Genomic DNA, 19697 nt, shown 5'->3' with positions numbered 1-19697 from the left:
GAGCGTCACCAGGAAAAAAAGAGGAAGTTTTTGGAAAGCACAGAATCCTTTAACAACGAGCTGAAAAGGGTACAACTTACAACTCTCACTTTTCTCCACTTGCTCTGAGGAATCTGCCAGTTACCCATTTGTACAAGTGCTCTACCCACTTCTGTTCAGTTCTGTGTAATTACACAAGCGATGACTGCGCTGTCCTGGTGTGTGGGTGTCAGCAGTGTTTGTTTGATTTCATGCTCCTTCAGTGACCTGTAGTGGTGACATTCTGCCAGTGCACTTTAAAAGTGCCTGCAGGCTTGACTGGCTGAGCTCACTAGAGAGCAGCTCAAGGAAGTGGCCTAAAGCCACTCTGGAGCACATACTGCTCTGTCAGCTGTGCTCAAATAACAAGGTTTAGGTTGGTCATTTATCCCCTTTTTTTGTTAATATGCTTGTATCTCCCTGGTTACTGAAGTCTTTAATCCAAACTGTCAAATACTGTAGAAATACTGAACTTTACTGATGTTTTGGGTTTCAGTGTCACTGGGGCAGTAAAAGCTTTCTCTCTCTCTCTTTTTTTTTTTATTGCTAGTTATGCAGTTTGAAGGTGGAAGTAGATATGGAAAAAATTGCAGCTGAAATTGCTCAAGCTGAGGAACAGGCTCGCAAGAGGCAGGAGGAAAGGGAAAAAGAAGCAGCTGAGCAAGCTGAACGCAGTCAGAATAACATAGCAGCTGAGGAAGAACAGGCAGCTAACAAGATAGAGGAGAAGAAAGAAGAGGAGAGTGCTCCAATGGAGACAGGTAACTGCACTGGAAGACCAGCTTCAGAATCCTTGAAGGATCAGCATTAAAGAGTCTCTGTAGAGGCTCAGCTCAGCCAGGAGAGCCCTGTGTTTTTCCTGTTAGTAGGAAGAATGAACAACCTCCAGAATAGTTAACTTCATCTTGGTGAACACAGGGGTGTTGCTTTCTTCTCCTTAAATTGCTCCTTTTCAAAGGGGAGAGGATCAGACACCACAAAGCCCTTTGTAATGCTTTGTGTGTGGTGTACCCAAGGGGAAAAAAATGCTTCCTAAACCTAACTCCCCTTCAGCCATCAGTTAGCTAGGAGCAGCTGAAGAGCATTCCTTGTCCCAGTGCCAGCATCTAGCAAGGATGCTGGAACAGTCCTTCCCATGCTGCTCTTAAAAGCTGACCTGCAGCAGCCTTTGTGTGTCCTGCACAGTGACATGAGAAAACATGACTGTATTTAAGACCAGTGGCTAATACCTTAGTGAGTCATTGTAACAGTGTGAGTGTAAGGGAAGGGGGACCAAGGAGTTTGAATTCTAGTGTAACAAGGCACATTGCTTTCTCGTGGCTGGAGTTCTGAGAGCAGGCAGCTGTGGGTGGCAGGACCACGTACATCCTAAGCACTGAGAGGTCTTTCAGAGCTGTGCCTGTTCCTGCACGTTCCAAGTGACAGAAATAACTGCTACAGGATACTTGGATTTATTACAGATTCTGTTTCTTCCTAAATCCTAATTGCACAACCTAAAATAAATGTATTGGCATGTCAGTGACGTTGAGAAATCTCTTATTGCAGAAGAGCCTCACCCAGAAGAGAGCACAGAAAACCAGCAGAATGGTGAAGAAGGAACATCTACCCCAGATGACAAGGAGAGTGGCCAAGAAGGGGTCGACAGCACTGCAGAGGAGGGAACCAGTGACAGCAACACTGGTTCAGAGAGCAATAGCGCGACAGTTGAAGAGCCTCCTGCTGACCCCATCGCTGAGGACAGCGAGAAGAAAGAATAAGTATTGACTCGTTTCATGTGTCTCTCTAATGAAGAACGGTTCTGATTTCAAATGTGCTACACGGCTTTTGTATCTTCCTTGCCTGTATCGCTTGTCTCCAGAGGATGCTGGGTTTAGTAACATGTCAGATTGTCAGGATAGTGATCTAAAGGGGCCTTCAGAGGCAGAGGGTATCTTACAAGAGACAGAAAAGAAAACCCTGTGTCTGAACACAGCTGTTACAATGAGAGCTACTTACTGTTGCTTGGGATTTCTTCCCCACAAAGACAGCGTTGGTTTGGGTGTTTCTGTTAAAATTCAGGCCTTCTCCATTTCTTCTGGTTACATGAGCACAGTGAAAATGTCTTTCTCAAAGGCCCTTCTGGTTCATCTGTGGCTGCAGTGAGATGCAGATGTGCATCCTGACCTGGCCTTGCTGAGGGGCTGACTCTGCCCCACGCCTGGTTAGTGCAACGTCACACTTGCAGCCAGGACACTGGTGCTGTGCTCAGGGAGGCTGATGGAGCAGCACAGACAAGGAATGTGGTTACCAGCACTCGCTCTCTAGAGAGGTTAGAGTGTTTCTGAGGCATCTTAAAGCTGACATCAGTATTGAGCAAAGACATGATGCCTGTACAGGGTAAAACCTAGAGCACTTCCTTGATTAAACAAAACCAAACAACCCCACAGCAGCCTAATGTGTTACCACCACTGCTTCAGATCTTGCCAGCAAGGGTGTCTGCTGCAGCTGCCCAGTCCTGTGCTTTTTAAAGCTTTCAGTACTCGTGAGCAGTGCTCCTAAATCAGGCTGAAAGCTCTTAGGCTTTTTTTGGAGTAATCTTTGGGTTTTAGACAGTAGCTGTTCTACAGGGATGGAAACTTGCTCATGTTCTGCACGCAGCGTTTCAGGAGATCCATTTCCAAAGGGCTGAGTGTAGTGTGGTGGTCTTGAAGTAAATGACACATCCTGGGGTTTTTTTCTGTGATGCAGGATATTTTTTCAACAACAGTCTTTCCTTTTCTTTACCAATTAATTCCTTTATTTGCTACTAAGATATCCTGGTATAACCTCAGCCAGAGATGTGGGAAAGTACAAAGCAGGAGAGCATTTAAACCCGTGCATGTTCTCTGAGCAGGCAATCATTCATGTGGCTCATATGGTAAAAAATAGTAGTTTTGCTTGCCATGAGCTTTCTAAACCTCTGGGAACTCTACAGATGTACTCAAAAGGCCACATTTTGCCCTATATAAACAAAAGCCCTACTGAAGAAAGAAAAATACACTTAATTGTACCAACAGAGACGAGCCGTTCGGTGAGTTACAGCTATGAGAGAACACATGATGCGCTTCAGTAAACTCGGATGTTTGTATGGAGTAGTCAGGATATCAGATGGAAATGTTTTTTAAATCCTTTTGGTCTTTTTTTTTTTAAAAAAAAATGGTCTAAAAATAATAAAATCCAACATGTTTGGTTTTTTTAAACTTACAGTGGTCTGGTTCTTGTCCTTTAAGGTAAGGCCTCTATTTGATTGAGGGCTTTCATGAGCTGTTCTCCATCTGAAGCCCAGAGGAGAATAAAAAGATGGAATTCATTACTGAAATATACTCCAGACAAGAAGTTACACTGCAAAAGCACTTGGAAAACCAAAGTAAAAATCTGTGAGTTGCTCTAGGCTTTTGCTTAAGTGTTGGCTGTATCTAGAAGGATCTTTGGTGATGGCTTTTGACTTTAAAAGCCAATGAACTGGAGAATTTGTAGAGGAAATGATACAAGTAGGAGTGAACTTGTAATGTCTTTGCCTGTAAGCTTTAAACCACCTCCCTCCAAACCATCAATTTTCATGTTCCTGGGGGCCTGACCACACAGGGGCTCAGGAGGAGACTCCACACCTCAGGTGCCCTGGTTTTGAAGGCCATTGGTGCTTTTCATCTGCTACATATTCTCAAGGTAATGTAAATAACAGTAATTATTGGCAAAGATGGGGTGTGTTGCAGCTAAGGGTGTGGACCTGAATGAGTAGGTGTCCTCTCCAAGGGTAAAATAACTTCTCCAAGCACATGAAAACCTCCTGAGCAAATGCCTGGGAGTGTCTGAACACTGTCCAGCCCCTGTGGTGCCTGGCAGAGGTGTCCACAAGGGACACGAGCATCAGGGACCAGGTGCAGGAGGGGGATGTCCTGGAGGGACCGGCCTCACGAGGAGCCCAGCTCCTTTGCCATACTCCTGCATCAGCCCTTCCTCAGCTCTGCTGCTCCTGAGGCTGCAGCTGGGACCAGGACCTGTGTGACACCTCCAGCTGACTGGCTGCCCACCACCTCCCGGACAGCAGCGAACTGGAGTTGCTGAGGAGCCACCACACCCACCTGGAGGTCCTCAGCAGGACCTGAAACCCTCCCACGAGGAAGATGGAGCAGATAAAGCCCACCAGCTTGTTGTGCCTCTGCTGCTGGAGTTGTCTGCTTTGTCTGGTGAGTGGGTGCAGGCTCCTGGAGCCCTGGGGCTCCTTCTTCTTCTAGCTGTGGTGAGTGTCCCCCCACTCCTCCTGTGGGTGGTGGGTGTGGGTGCAGGCTGGTGGTGTGGGGACCACTGAGGGTGCCTGTGCTGCTGGAGACAGGCTGGGGTCCCCTCGGGGGGCTGAGCCATCTCCCACAGGCTCTCTGAGAGTGGGTGAGTCTTTCACACCCACAGGGGCCCAGCAAAGAAGTGAAGAGGCAAATCCAACACGTTGCATAACGGTGAGGGAGTTGTTTGCTTTGGTTTGTTTTTCTCTTCAAGAGAGAAAACAGCCCTTTTTTGTGAGTCTGACTCATGCTTTGTGACCTCTGACATCATCACGGTGCTGCTGTTTGGGTTTGTTCTGCAGGGAAAAACAAGTAGGCAAAGGTTCTCTCCTGGATTGGGTAATTCTCAAAAATATGCTTTTATCTCGCCACAAAAATACACTTAGTAAAAGTTATTAAGAAGCCTGCGTGGAAAAAAAATTGCTCTTAAAGTTTGGGTTGTTTTTTTTTTTCTTAATGTAATTATTAGATTTTATCACCCCAAAAACCTTCTGACCTACAAAACTGAAGTACAATAACAGGTACCTAGCACGGAGCAAGCCCCAAAAGGTAAATATTAAAAGGTATTTAGATGTTAAAATATGAACCAGGCACCTTGTGAGATTGTTCAAAAGCAATTCCACACGTGAAGAGTTTCACTCCTAGCGAAGTCCAGGGGACTCTGCCCCTTCGAGAGCTTTAGGCACCTCAATACCCTTTCAAAGCACCAACCTCCAGAGGTGACTGAGCTTGGCTTCCTGGGAAAGACAAAAGTCATGTTTGTGCAGCAAACCCTCGGCTCTAGGGGGGAAAAAAAGCTTCTGAAGAAACTAAACAAGGGTTTAAAAAAACAAAAAATCACCTGTGCAAGACGGGATAGTCTCGTAAAGCTCATCTGCTGCAGGCAGGCCCAGGACTGCAGCTGCAGAAGCCGTGCTGACATAAAGGATTATTCCTGGGATAGAAAGAAAGAAAACAGATTAGCAGAGCTTTAGAGGGATAAAATATCAAAGTAAAACCAAACCCAGCACGGGTGGGAGGCCAGGGCAGCTCCTGTACGTCAGGAAATATGTTTTTTATGACTGATCACGGCTGCAAACTCCACAATTACCCAGGCTGTGAACTCATAAGGCTGCTGGTTGTACCAGCACATCCCGTAACGCGCACAAACCCGCTCTCCGGCACGCGGCTGTCTGCGGCTGCGCGGCAGTCGGGGGCTTCCAGCTTCACAGAGATGATGGCAAATAGAAATTAAAACCATGAAAAAGAACTTGGAATTTATCTTCTTCCTTTTCTTCTAACTCTCTAACAAGAGTGAGCTGTAGTGAGAAACGCTCCACTTGTGACAAAGGGATCCCCTGGAAGAGTTCTGTGCGCAGAGGCAGCGAGAAAGGTGGTTTATAGACAAGATACCTCGTCAGGAAATGGCGAGAAGCGCTTTCCTGGAGCAGGGGGTGAAGCTTTAGGTGGTGTCTGCCAAGGGGAAGGCTCAGGCTTCAGCACTGTCTTCATAGCAGGATGCTAGATGGTGGTTTGAGTCTCTTGTACCAGAAGATGGAACCAATGTGAAGCCACATCCCACTGCAAAACCAGCAGAAATTCAAATATTAGCCCTAGATTGTGTTTTTAAACTGCTCTTGGATAAATGTGCAAATGCAAATAAAAATGCAGAAGCACTTTTGCAGCAGCAAAGCTCTGTAAGGGCTGGTCAGGAAAAGCTTCAATAGGAATCCTGTGGCCCAGCCTGTGTTCTCTGCTGTCTGGAAAGACCAGCAGCCCGGCTCTCCCTGCATGTGACTTGTGTTCCCAGGCAAACCGATGTAACACCCACCTTGGATAACTTGACATGAGCCTGCTCATTAATCTGGCCACAGCTGATTCAATTAGTCACTAAAGGTAATTTATAGTTGCACTAATTTAACTGTCAATGTGAATTAAGCTAAACTGAGTGGAGATCAGGTTAATTCTGAGTAAGATTGTCTTTGTGTGGGCTTAATGCAGTTGAACTAATGCACTGTAGTCCGTGCATGTTAATTTATCGGTACATCCTTGTACACTTAAGGGAAAAAAAATATTAATCCAGAGGGCAAAGTCTGTTAGTAACGGTTTCTGGGGGTTTGAGTGCAAGGGTTAATTAACTTTCATTTATTATCAATGTTTTGTACCATAAACTGTCTCCTCTGCTGAGGAAGGGCAGAATTGTACAGCACAGTAAGACGGATGCGCTGGTGCCTGGGCTGAGCGAGGCTGTGGAGAGGAGACATGTGGGTGCAAGAGCAGAAACAGTCCAGGTGGGTTCTCTAAATTATCATATTAAAAACTCCAGAGCTGAGTTCTCCTGGGATCTCACTGAGGTACCTGCTGCTGTGAGTGACCTGCAGCACCCTGGGAGCAGCGGGTGAAGCTCAGCGCAGTCGTTAGACTTCGGTACCTCCCCCTGGTACCTCCTGCCCGTGGATGCAGGAGATGACAAACCGCCTTCCTCAGGCCAATGCAGATTTTGTGCTCGTGTGTGAACTGGCTGTGAGCTCAAAGGTGGGTTTTGTTACCGTTTTGGATCTCACCTCGAGCAGAAACCACCATCACCCTGTTAGCGTTGCCTTGTGGTCGCTTCCCCACTGGGTATGATGCTCCACACCGTTAATTCGGTGCTCGTGTAACACACGTGGCACTGCTGCTGCTAAAGTGCTGTGGGGAAGGGGACAGGGGAGCGAGGTCACCGCTGTCAGGAACGGTTCTTGCAGTTAGAGATGGAGACATGGGAATTCTGGATTCAAACCCTGGCCCTGCTGTCTGTTCTCAGTGCCTCCAAGTCCCCACCTAGACAGAGAAGTGCAGGTGTGAGGGTGTGAGTGCTGCAGGCCCTGCTGGTACCACTTCAGCAGAGCCCAGAAAGGAGCTGTAAGCTCTCCAGGCACCTTGGAGATGAAGGGCAATCGCTGTGCTGACGGGTGGTGTTTAATGGTGTCAGACAGATGAATTCCACGCTGTTCCCCAGGCAGGCACCCAGCCAGTCCCAGTTTCATCTCAGACTGATGGCAGCCAGAACTGTTTGTGCCTTGGAGGAGCTTGCAGCACTGGATCGAGGTTCTGAATGCTCAATCAAGTGCTTTGATTCCTGGATTTGAAATCTCCCCTGTGCACACGGAGTGTTGTGGATGGTGATTCTTCCAAATCTCTCTCCAGTGGGATTTGTGCTGATAACCAAGTGGAGATCAGGCACGAGACTACGGGCTGGGCAGCCTGGATCCTGCTCTGGCCCAGGTCTGTGTCTCATTGTTTTTGTTCTCAGTTCCCTTCTTTCACTTTGACACATTTTTTTTCCACGGTCTTCAAGGGGTTTTTTTGAAGTGGTTTTGCAGTTATCAGGCTGGTGTCTTATTTTGTTGTAAATTATCACGTACAGCCTCACTTGTGACTTACAGAAGTCTATAATTTCTGTAAACAGCTAGTTTCAATTTGCCTTTTTTCACTCAATTCTATGAAAAAGGCAAGAAAAACCATTTTAATCCTGGCCTCAATTTCAGAGTGCCAAAAAAAAAAAGCCAAATCAGGAAAAGTGACCATAACAACAGAACCCAAGGGAAGAATCACAGCATGATTTTTTTTTTTTTAATCATTATTTTTTAAGCCCAGGGATGAAGAATGCCAGATCTGTGATAGAAAGGATGGGATGAGCTCTTGGAGAAACCACCGATGGGATTATTCTGTTTCTATCTCCAGCCTTGTTTCAAAGAGCAGGGACTGGTGTTAGATCTGACACCTTCTGCAGATGGCAACGCGGGCTCCCAGGAAGGATGTTTGCTGTATGGTCAGCAGCCACTTTAACCCTCTGTTTTTTAGGAGCCAGATGCTATCCCTTGGTCTCCCTCACCCCCCCACTGCTCACCAGGGTTCCACATCCCATGGGAACTTCCCAGCACTTTGCCCATTTGTGTGGGAGCGACGTACAGGGAAAGCTGCAGAGCCAGAGGTTGTGCATCCTCCCCAGCGCGGTTCCTACAACATCCCAAGAGTTTTTTGTCCTATTTTTTTTTATCTCCTCTCCTTTCCCCACCCATCATTCTGGGGTGACCACTGTCTCTTGCATGTTAGTTCAGGCCAGAGAGGATCCCTTTGTTCATCTCAGGCCCCTCCGTATCCAAATGGACCTGGCAGCAGGGGCAGCAAACCGGAGCAGATCTCCCAGGGAGTCAGCCAGCCCTGGGCTGAGGGGACGGGGGGACATGGGGACAGCAGCACATGTGGTCAGTGGCCCATTACCCGGCTTCTCCTCTGCCCCTCAGTGGTGGCCAGCAGAGCCTCTGGGTTTCTGCCACCCTGACCTCTCCCCACTTGTGTCTCTGGGTACGTTTCCCTCGTCACTGCTCCGTTCCTGGGCTGCCAGCTGAGGAAGTTGCTTTGGTTCAGAGCAGATGTCAATTGGGTAAAACTCTGTTTTGTTGGTGGTTTTTTTCTCAAAAAAAGAACTGGAGGGACGGGCCATCACCCTTGATGTGACGCAAGCGTGAAGAAGGTGAATTCCCAGTGAGACCAAGCGTGCGCCCTTCCCTCCCATGGCTGACCACCAGGCAACTGCACGTCCCCGACAGCAGCCTGCCTGCTGTGCAGATCACTTCCTCTGCTGGGAGGATAAGGATCTTTTAATAACCTCATGGTGAGACCACAATCATGAGATTTTTTTTTCAGGGCATCCCCTACAACCGCTCTAAGAACTCCTCTGGGTGAGGAATCCCAGCTGGGTACTGCTCTTAATGTCAGGAATTTACTCACTATTTCACTTCTGCTATTTTGTTTGCTTGAGGAACGACTCTGTCGAAGCCACCCTGGAGTAAACCCACTGACTCTGGGACACGAACTTTCCCCACATGCCTCCCAAACCCTGGCTCAGAGCTTGGGAGCTGAGAGGGGTGTTTGGGCAGGAGACACAACTGGAGGGGGGAGATCCCGAGTGTCTTGGTTCAGCGTTGCTGGGCTCGGCAAAAGAGCAGAGGAGACGTCAGGGTCCCCCTTCGACGTCAGAGAAGCGACGTTACTGGGAAGTGGGCAGTTGAGTAAGGTTCACCCATAACTCACCAGTGCTTCTGTCTGGGTGATGCTGGTTTCCTACAGCGAAGGGGAGAAGCCCATCCTGGTGGTTTAGGTCAGTGAAAGAGCAGAACAACAGAGCTGAGAGCCGGGGACGCGGCTGGTGGTTTCTTTGGTGCTCCACGCTGTCCTGACCTGTGGCAGAGCACAGGGAGAAGGACAGGTCAGCAGATTGCAGGGATCTACCATACCTGGATCTGAACTCTGATGCCAGTTGCCCTCCCTGAAAATGCTCGTGCCGCGTGAGCCGATCCCAGCAGCGGTGCCCGGGGTTCTTGTGCAGCCGTGGGCAGAGTGGGCTGCAGCTGCCTGGACTCTCCACCTGCCGAGAAAGTGATATTTCAAAATCTGTTTTTATCTCAATTCACTTAAAGCAAAGTTAGTGGAAGATACAGGAAGGCTTTGAATTCAGGATGTAAAAACATCTTGTTGTGCCTTTCTCAGAATGAACGACGCCTCGCTGAACAGCCTCGTGCGTTCTCTGCTTTCTAAGAGGACACGACCTGCGTGGGGGCCAGGCACCCTCCCCTGTGAGGCACCAGGATCCTTCCCATCGGGGTGTCTGTGTGAGTCAGAGGAAGGACAGACTGTGAGAATCCAGTTTCTCACATGGGACATAGCTGTGAAATACAGGAACTGAATTCCCACGAGGTATTTCATTACTGGATGAGTTGCAATTCAATGTTGGATCAATGCAAAATGACACGTTTCAATTCAGTTCAGCAAATTCAGTGTTTCAAATGGTTCAAATGGAACTAACCTGAACTGAAATCTTTCTTTCAGAGCAAACTTCCTGTGGAATTTATCAGGAACTGCATTTTCTTTTGAGAGTCAGATTGATGAACAACTGCTGTTAGCTCCAGTACTGCGACCAGGGCAACAAATCCTAATCACTGATTTCTTGCAGTGGAGGTGAGCAGAGTAACCTGGGTTCTAACATAAGACTGAAAATACCTGGTAACTTGGTTTTTGGTTGGGTTTTTTTTCATATTTAATTTAACTTTAGGGTAACAAATGTGTTGTAGTGAGCAGAGAGCAGTGTGGCTCTCCTGGGCCTGGTGCTGTTGAGAAGTGTGGTGTGTTTGTTCGCACAGGATCACATTTTTATAAAGGCTCATGAGGAGCACGTGTTAAAGGGAGTATGTCAAAGAGAATCACTAAGGCATGGACTAGACTGCAAATATACACAATCAAATTAAGCAAAGCTTTAATAATGTTTGGAGAACTCCCCAGGTATAGAACATGACTGTACAAGAAGATTCGGTGTTACAGAGACACAGTCAATTGTTTATTTTAAAATATTCCCATTCTTTCCTAAGGAAAACAATTTGCTTGAATGGGCTCTGACAATACAGAGCTTGGCAAGTACCAAAACTTTACAGTTAAAGCTTGGGATTATGTGCAGCAAACAAACAGCAAAGCCTCTGCCTGCCTCCTTTCCCTCGTCGCCTTTGGCTTCAGCCCCAAAGGGTGGGTTTGCCAAGCTGCTGCCGTAGGGCCTCTTGCCGCTCTCGGGGTGGGGATCCAGGTGATCGTGCCGATCTCTGCACACCCAGCCCCCCCCAGGCAGCACCCTGACTGTGCTGGAAGGCTCTGACACCCACGTTTCTGAGTATTCTGCCCGTACCTGAGAGAAGTCTTTCATCTCTAGTCCTTCTGGGTGGAAGTGGTTAAAAGATAAAGCTCTCGAAGGCAGCGTACCTGCCTGGATAATTGATGAACAAAAGGAAAACAGAGCAAGAAATAGAGTCACAGAGATGGGAGCTGCACCTGCCTCCTGAGACAGGGCAGAAGCAAGTGTGCTGCAGTGTGAGTGCTTAGAGAGAGCTAAGGGGAGCACAGGTCCCCAGCTGGGAAGCCAGATAAAAATGCTGTCAGTCTTCAATCCCTCTGCCTTTGGGTGAGGACGTGGGGATCCAGCATCCTGCACATGATGTACCCCACAAAGATCAGGACCACAGTGGCACTGGCCCACTGAGAGGGAAACACTGAGGTTTTTAAGTGACAGCTGAGCTGGCACGATGTCTAAGGAGGGTCTGAAACCATGGGTGGGTGTTTTCAGAGGATCTGAGACCATCCCCAGCATCCTCGACTTCAGATGTATTTAACTTGGGCTTGAGAGAGCCAGGGAGCAGAACACTCAGCTTGAAGGAGTTGGTGTTACGGGCAAAGCAGCAAGTGAGCAGCAGTTGTAGGATCAGACACTGGGATGTACTCAGGTTCTGCTGCAGTCCTGCTGTGGCTCTGGTCAGCTGTTACATTAGCTCAGAATAATTTAAATAGCAACATCCCAGGGTAATGTTGGGCTTTTTTTAACAAGACAAACTTTGCAGATCTTCCAGTGCTAAACTACATGAGAGGGAAACAAAGGGTGACGGGTGTTGCCTTTTCCCAGGAGCCACAGGCCACCCAACATCCACGGCGTTCTGGTGGATGCTCTGGCAGATGAAGCAGGATCTGGTGTGCAGAGGAGAGATGACAAGAAAGGAGACTTGTTCCTCTTCTCCCTTCACCACAGACAATTTCTCACATGTAAGTGCAAAAGCAGAACCTGCTTCATTTTACTCAGTCAAACGTGTGTGTGTGTGTGTGTGTGTGTGTGTGTGCACAGCCCTCAGCACTGAGGATGCACCTGAGCACCCCGAGCGCCTGACGGCAGCGCGCCACGACTTTCCTGCACTGGTGAAAGCACGAGGAGGAGGAGGAGGGTCTGCTAAATGTCAGTGACATCAGGGCGTGTCATCAGCTTCTCGCAGAGGTGCAGGAAGTATAAAAGCCAGAGTTTCCCAAAAAGGGTCTCTGGCAGGAGCTGCGGCGGGTTGAGGCTGCGCTGGCGCCTACGATGCTCTTGCCAACCTTGTGACTTCATCTCGCGTTGAAACGACGATGGATGGGGGTGAGTACCGGTTCTGCAGCCTCTGCCTCTGTCTCCAGCTTTATTAATAGTGCCCAAATTCATGCCCTGTGACACAGGGATGAAGTGCTTTTAACAGAGTATTTAAACAATCTAAAAGGCTTTCACCTTCCTCATAACCATTATTAAAAAAACCCCTCAATCAATTACTTTAGAAACACACACAAAACGGGCTCGGAGGGGGTTTCAAGGGGCTGTTCTGTCCCAAAGCAAATGGGCTCTTCTCATATAATTTGTACCTTTTCTTCCATGTTCTTTAAAAATAGAGACAATGCTGTTTCCTTGGTAATGTTTTAATTCAGTGACTCAATCAAGGAACTAGGAGCAAAGAGATCTGAGTTGATCATTGGCTAAGTGGGTCCAGGCTCAGGCGAGCTGTTCCTATTCATCAATATCTTCACTGCAGCAACAAAATTTGGCGGCAAAAATTCAGGGTTTGTGTTTGCTCAGAGCTGGAACAGCCCTGAGCGTGTGCACTGGCTGGTCTGTATCCCCACAAAGCACATGGAAAAGAGCGGGTAAGCGGGAGAAGCCTCTTGTCTTTGGTACGTGACACCCCATTAGCCCAGGAGTCACAAGACAGAGTTTGTTTCTGTTTCTTGCTGAAAGTTTCAAACTTTTTTTTTTTTGCCATTTGTTGTTGGTTTTTCACACCCAGAGCTCCGTGGGCACCAGCTCCCAGGAGCTCAAGTGGGTGGCTGGTGGTAGGAGGGGAATGACACTGCAGGTCAGAGATGTGGCAGGGAAGATGCAGGCTCTTCTTTCCTCTAGGATTGTATGATTTGTTCCTTTGTTACTTGTTTTTTATTCTTGTATTGCTCAAATCTTTGCAAACACTAATCCTGGTGTGACAGAGGGAGGTGCATGGAAGAGAGAGAAGTGCAAGAGCTCAAGTGGGTACATTGGTTTATAACCAGATTAACCAAACTGGGTTTAGGATAAAACCAGCATATCTCTGCCAGAGCTGTGATAAGGGTGGTGAGAGCGATGGGACAGGATCCATCCTCACAGATTTTGGAATCCCTGCATCCAAAGAAGCCCACTCTGACCCAGCTGGACCTGTTCACCAGCCATCACTCTGCTCCCAGTTCAGCTTTTGGCCTCATCACACAGGTGCTTTGTAGGTTGCTTGTTTTAAGGGGTTCAATATTTGGGGGGAAACAGCTCTTACTCTGACTTCAGCTACCTGGTAAAGGTTAATTACGACAGGAAAAAGAATTAGTGAGAACCTGACCAGAAGAATATGATAATCTTCCTGCTTTATTTTTATTTGTCCTACTATTGTACTTCAGAGGAATATTCCAAAAGAAATATTTCACAGCACTGGAAGATGCACAGAATGATCACTTTTTTTTATTTAAAAGTTATGTGGGAAACATTAATTTTTGTACTTGCTTATCTCTGCTTATCTTGTCTTTTGATTCACAATTTCCTAAAAGGCGCAGAGGCAGCTAGTAAACTTTCTTCTGTAACAGCTCTATGAACACATGAAATAAGAGCAGGACTTGGTTTCAGTGGGTCTGTTCTCTCCTGAAATGACAGCATCTTCCTCTGCCAGTTGTGAGCAGCAGCGGGGAAAGGGGGGAGAAGAGGCACTGGGCTGTTAACTGCCACTCCTCATTGTATCATTTACGTATGATCACCTTTTCTCAGAAATACACAGTTCTTTCCCCAAAAGCCTCCTATACTGATGGGGAAGAGGCACCAGAACCCAATACATGTTTAAACACATAAACAGTACGTTACTCACTGCCTACACATGGGCCAAGGTGCTCGAGACTGAAACTCTGAGCTTTGCAGTTCTGGCCAACAGTAAAATATTCTCTGACCCCGAGGGCTGAGCCAGAGCAGGTCTGCTCGGCTTCACCAACGCTCCCTAAAGCAGCCCCAGCTCTTGCTTTTCTCTTTGTGTGTTCCTGGGCACTGGGGAGCAGCTGCTCCTCCACGCTGGCTCTGGTTGGTGACCTGGTGCTTCATCCTGCAGGATTTTGGCCAGCTAGAACCACCCTCTGTGGCTGCCTTCCTGCTCCTCTGAACAGACTTTCTGCTACTCAGTATTTGTTACTGTCAGAAGTTTTCCTAAGCAATACCTGGGGGGATTCCCTGCTACCACAGCTTCTTTTCTCTTGGTTAAGACTGGTTGCTGATGCTGAGGGAGATTTGGACAAACTGGGTGGAATTCATCTACCCAAACTCCCCAACCCTTCAGCCACAGAATGAGCTGCAGCCCAGACACCTGCCCTGTGCCACAAAAACACCCGTTTCTTTCCCTTTGCTATCGAGGGAGCCTGAAGAACTAACCCGCGGTCATGGGGAGAGTTCAGAGGGATGAATCCCACCCCTTGTGCTTACCCCACAGAGGCAGATGTTCAGAGCTGATGGGTTGCTGGCCCCATGCCCTGCCATTGTCAGCAGAGAGCAGACCCCTTCCCTCTCTCATTCACATGGAGCAATTCTCCAAGCAGGAACGTGCTTCTGAGAACTGCAGCAAAGCAAAGCATCACCCGCTGAGGGACATGGGGGCTGAGATGGGGCTTTAGAACACATCTGACTCATTTACTGTAATGAGTTTCTGTTGTCTTTTTATAAATTAGGTTTTAGTTCAACTGTTTGTGGGGACTTTTGAGAAGGGGTTTTTTTTTTTTTTCTTAATATTTTGAGGAAGAAAACTTTAGGAAAATACCCACAGCAAAGAACTACCGGAGGGGAGAGAAAGAAAAAAAAATAAAAGAAAAAAATAGAGAAAGCAACCTAAAAATGGGTATTAAACTCCAGAGCATGTCTCATTTCCTCTCTACAACTCATTTGCTTCTGCTCCCTCCTCCCCACTGCCCTGGACCCTGAAAAGAGCACTGCAGAGAGAAGTAAGTTTCGGCCAATCTGCCCGTAACTGGTGATGCAGGGACTCACTCAAACTGGTGCGGGACAGACTGGTGCAGACTGTGCTGCCTCTGGTTGTGCCTTTGCCTGTGCTGAGGGGGGGGGACAGAAAGAGGGGAAGAAACAGGAAAGCTTTTTTTTATATTGAAAATCATTTGACATTTAAGACACCTGAAACAGCAACCAAGAGGGGGAGGGAAAAAATTTAAAAGAGTGAAATCTTCAAAGGAATGAGACTGAGCTGAACTGTTTCAGGATCCTCAGTTGAGTCACTTGCTCAGTCCTGCTTTGTTAGACATTTCAGTGTGTTAAGAAAAGAAAAAGAACAGAACAGCAATGCACCAAGACTGGGCACTCAGGACTTTTCAGATGAAGTAAGGGCTGGGCTGGTGATGGGGCTTGAAGGGGAGATGCAAAACAAGCAGAGGAAGATGCTGAGGGGCTGGTGCCCAACTGAACAATGCAAAGCAAGCATTGCTGAGAGCAACGCAGGGATGGAGTGGGGTTTAGGTTGGTGTTCTTCCTCTCTGGCCTGAGAGTGGCTCTTCTCCCCTGTCTCCTTTTTATACAGCTCCTAGGAAGTGAGCTGCCTTTGAGGCCTCAGCCCCTGCTGAGGAATTCCTTCAGCAGAGGAATTACCACCCACCGAGAGGCACAGGCAGCACCAGCTCCAGGAGTCCCTGGAAACCAGGCTATTAAGAAGGTGGAATAGAAGACTAAAGACCAAACAAAATCCCAGTGGCTGGGTTTTTTTGCAGAGGTCAGGGACCCCATACCTGTGTCCCATGCAGGGAGGACCATTACAGTCTAGGCTTGCTCAAATTCACCCAGCAGGTTTAAGTGGTTTGGGCTTTCAGTGCATTTCCTGTGTGTAATATGCAAAAGTTTGATCAGCAGCTTGAAGGGAGAGCTGGCTACACCAGATCCTCACCAAACCCCTTGCTGCAGTCTGGACTGGTCAGAGTAAAAACCATCGGACACAAAAAGAAACAGAGAGAAGCAGTTAGCCAAGCCTCTCCCCCTGCCCCCCAGCCTGGAAACTGCACTAATCACACACAGATACACTCTTCAGATTCCCCCAGGAAGATTCAGAGCAGGTGAGGGGTGTGTGAACATCACTGAGCACCCAGCTGCATCAGCCTAAAAGATGAAAATAAGGGGAAAGCGGGGCACAAACTTCTGTGAGACACGGTGGGAAGCTCATGTACATGCTCTGGGGATGAGACGTGCAAGTTTTTTCACACGTGGCTGAGGATCTCACCCACACATCACCACTCACGTATAAACAAGCATCTCCAATCACAGATACCATAGTAACTACTTCTGTTATTAACGATGCTATAGCACATGACAAAGTGAGGACACTGGCACAACGGTTGCAGGTACCTGAAGCAGTGGAAGTTGCTCATCCTGGTCCAGTGCAGTAGCTGAATGGGAGAGCGGCAGAGCAGGGAAGGGCACAGAGGAGCCCTGCAAAGAAACAGAACAGAGCTGAGTACAACACACTGCTAAGCACAAGAAGGGCAAAGGAATCAGTTAAATTTAGGAAGAAATAGGACTCCCCCAAAGAAATAGGGAGCTGAAAGCCAAAGGCATCTCCTGCCTCTGCTCCAGCCTCACACAGCGATCCTGGACCAGACACTCAGGAGGGAAGTGAGGGGCTGTGGTGTGGGGAACCAGCCAGTGCCCAGGGAGACATCCCAGATGAGCAGCATCCTGCTCAAAACAGCTGATGTCAGCCCTCTCTCGAGGAAGGGCTCACCTTCTGCTCGCACCAGAGCAGAGGTGAGGGCTTTCTGACAGTTGCCAGATCACTGTCTGGCTTGAGCAGCTTTCAGTCACAACTGCCTGAGGTAGATGCTGGTTCGTGCTTTAAATAGAGCGAAGAGAAAGCTTTCACTGGCCTCGGCCTCTGCTAACCACAGCAGGAAGAGCTGTTTGTCTGAGATTGCTCTCACACTTATCACATCTGGCTCTGAATTTAATTTTTCCTCCCAGCTGTCAGCATCCTTTATCTCCACATCCAAAGGCAGCAGAAGCCAACTCTGACATTTAGAGACAAGCAATAAATTTCAGCCGGCTTCAGTCACGTATATCCTGCAGGGAGCAGAGTTTCCTGTTCCACAGGGAACAGCTGGGACAGATTTACTGCACCCACAAGCTGCGTGTTTTCACATGGGTAGAGGATGCTACACCCTCACAGCAAGGCACAGGAGACAGGCTGCTGACCATCTGTAGGAAAAGAAAATAATGTAGAAAATAAAAATGGTTACACTGTGCACGAGTTACCTGCCCTCAGGTACCAGCCTGTAAGATGAAACTGGAGACTTAATCTGTGCTCTGACAGTGATTTATGTGACCCTGGGTTATCCTGTGAGCATCTACATCAGCTTTTAGTCTACCAAGCTTTGCAGGTTCAAGAATACCATGGTCAAGTAGCTACTGGAGCTTTTTCAAAGCGAGCATCATGTGGAAACCCCCACTCAGCTGCTAACACTAACACGCTGTCTCCTTCTTCTACAGGGAAGCAGCTAAAGGTCACCCTTGTTTTCAGCCTTCCTCTGATTTTTCAGGTAAGATGTTAAAAACAACATTGTTGAAATCCAGCTGCATTTGTGTTGTGGGTAAAGAGAGGTCTCAAAAACTTTGACAGGCACAAAGCAGCTGCCCACAGCCCGGCAGAGACATACAAGGTCGTGGCTGCTCACACTGAGGATCCAGCCCATGAGCAGTGAGACAGCAGAGAGGTCCTAGAAACCAGGGGAAAAACAAACAAAAGGAACGAAACCAAAGAGAGAACAGAAACAGCGACATACACTGTGATTTTCAGATGCCCTGGGCTGCTGGAACCAAATCCCCTTCTAGCACCAAAATGAGCATTTTCAGGAAAGCCAAGAGCATCCTCCGCTGAGCACTCGTGAGGAGCCAGGTCACTGCTCTCCTGCTCAGAGCACTGGGCTTTAACTGAGGTCAGGGCTGATGTGCCCAAGGAGGAAGAGTTCAGCATCTTCCTCCATCTGTGCCTGCTCAGAGTAAAACCGAAGCGGGAAGGAGAACCCAAAGCACCGCGCCGCGCCGTGACCTGCCCCTGAACCGCGGCCCTGGCCCCGGCGCTCACACAACCACAGGAGTGGCCCCCGCCGTGCCATAACCCCCAGCTCGGGCTCTCCAGGAGCCTCAGCAGAGCAGGGAGAGGTTTGCAGCCTATTTCTTTTCCCTTTCACTTCTGGCAGCATGCCTCCAGAGAGCAGGCAGGATGTGGTGAAAGCCAAGCCTGCCCGAGATGGAGAGCGCGCGAAGATACGGCATGATAACAGGCAGAGGTATCCAGGGGAAACCTTTCATCTCAGAGCAAGGGAGAGAAGGTACTGGAGACTAATAAGTCACAAAAAGCAGGGCACAGATACCACAAGCTCACTCTGCCCTGTAGGTTATGGCAGCGTAGGAAGATGAAACAAGAATAATCAGAACTTAAATCAGGGGCAGGGGCCTGAATGAGACACCGGTACCGTGTCCACGCCGGCACGGTAACAGTTTCCTGCTTCACTCGCTGCGTTTCCTCCTGCTCTCATTGACACCTGATTAATTGAGCAGAGAAAGCAGCCCCGGGAGGCTCTGGCTTTGTCCTCCCACGGAGCCCTGAGGTCCCAGCATGGCTCCAGCCACTCCGCAGCCTCATCCCTCACGTGGGTGGACAGGACAGGGCGGCAGCAACACCAGGAGGACACGGGTGCTCCCCATGCCGGGCTGCTGCCGGTTACAAACCCAGCTCTCATCTAGCAGGGTCACAAGTGAGAAGGGGACGTGAGGAACAGGAGCATCTCGGAAGGGAGGGAACACTGAGGTTAGAAAATACCTAACGAGTAGAGTCAGCCAAGAGGAAATGTTGTCCCTGCTGAGAGGAGAACGCTGAAGGATGTCTGATCCTTCCCATTTTATCCAGCAGCTGACTCCATACGTACAGCTGGATGCAGGTCCTGGAACATTCTGGAAAGCAGCCACACGTTTGAGAGTTTGCAGGTGTCGCTTTGGCCAAACACTAAACATTTCTTGTGGAATTCCCACTTTAAGCCCCCCAAAAAACCCCCAAACTTCACATACTTATGGGAAATGTTTTTAGCCACAAGACTTTGGCAACTGTTGACGATGTTGGCATGAGTCAACACCTGGGAACTCCCTGGGACTTCTCTGGGGGCCATGGTGGGTCCTCCTGCCTGCTTCCCAGACCAGCACCAGGCTCCCTTCCCAACACAGGATCTGGCCCAATGCACTCTTCTTTTCTCCCCTGTTCTAGTTCTGCTCTGGGAACAACGTCACCGATGACTATGACGCCAACACCACCATCGACTACACCATGTTCGAGATCCTGTGCGAGAAGGAGGAAGTCCGTAACTTCCGCGCTGCCTTCCTCCCAGCCATGTACACCCTCATCTGCTTCACAGGCCTGCTGGGGAACGGGCTGGTGATGCTCACCTACATCTACTTCAAGAGGCTCAAGACCATGACTGACATCTATTTGC

At 48.5% G+C, this 19697-nt stretch overlaps 2 protein-coding genes across 2 annotated transcripts in view; both read left to right on the top strand.

Annotated features, from left to right (window-relative positions):
• Positions 1-1969, top strand: part of SMARCE1 (SWI/SNF related BAF chromatin remodeling complex subunit E1) — a 13968-nt gene extending 11999 nt beyond the window's left edge. Inside the window, exons 8-10 of the mRNA XM_010168257.2 lie at positions 1-69; positions 569-779; positions 1564-1969. Of these exons, the coding sequence (XP_010166559.2) occupies positions 1-69; positions 569-779; positions 1564-1775 (492 nt within the window). The 3' untranslated portion in view covers positions 1776-1969. The remainder of the gene's footprint in view (positions 70-568; positions 780-1563) is intronic.
• Positions 1970-12269: 10300 nt separating this feature from the next.
• LOC104525179 (C-C chemokine receptor type 7) overlaps positions 12270-19697 on the top strand; it is an 8257-nt gene continuing 829 nt past the window's right edge. The window contains 4 exon segments of the mRNA XM_010168255.1: positions 12270-12279; positions 17701-17750; positions 19472-19691; positions 19694-19697. The exon segment at positions 19694-19697 is cut by the window's right edge and continues 829 nt beyond it. Coding sequence (XP_010166557.1) covers positions 12270-12279; positions 17701-17750; positions 19472-19691; positions 19694-19697 — 284 coding nt within the window.

The sequence above is a fragment of the Antrostomus carolinensis genome, unplaced genomic scaffold (assembly GCF_000700745.2).
Source record: "Antrostomus carolinensis isolate BGI_N321 unplaced genomic scaffold, ASM70074v2 scaffold36605, whole genome shotgun sequence".
In the NCBI taxonomy this organism is placed as follows: Eukaryota; Metazoa; Chordata; class Aves; order Caprimulgiformes; family Caprimulgidae; genus Antrostomus; species Antrostomus carolinensis.
Note: the sequence above shows the minus strand (reverse complement) of the source record. Positions and strands in the feature narration are given on the sequence as shown.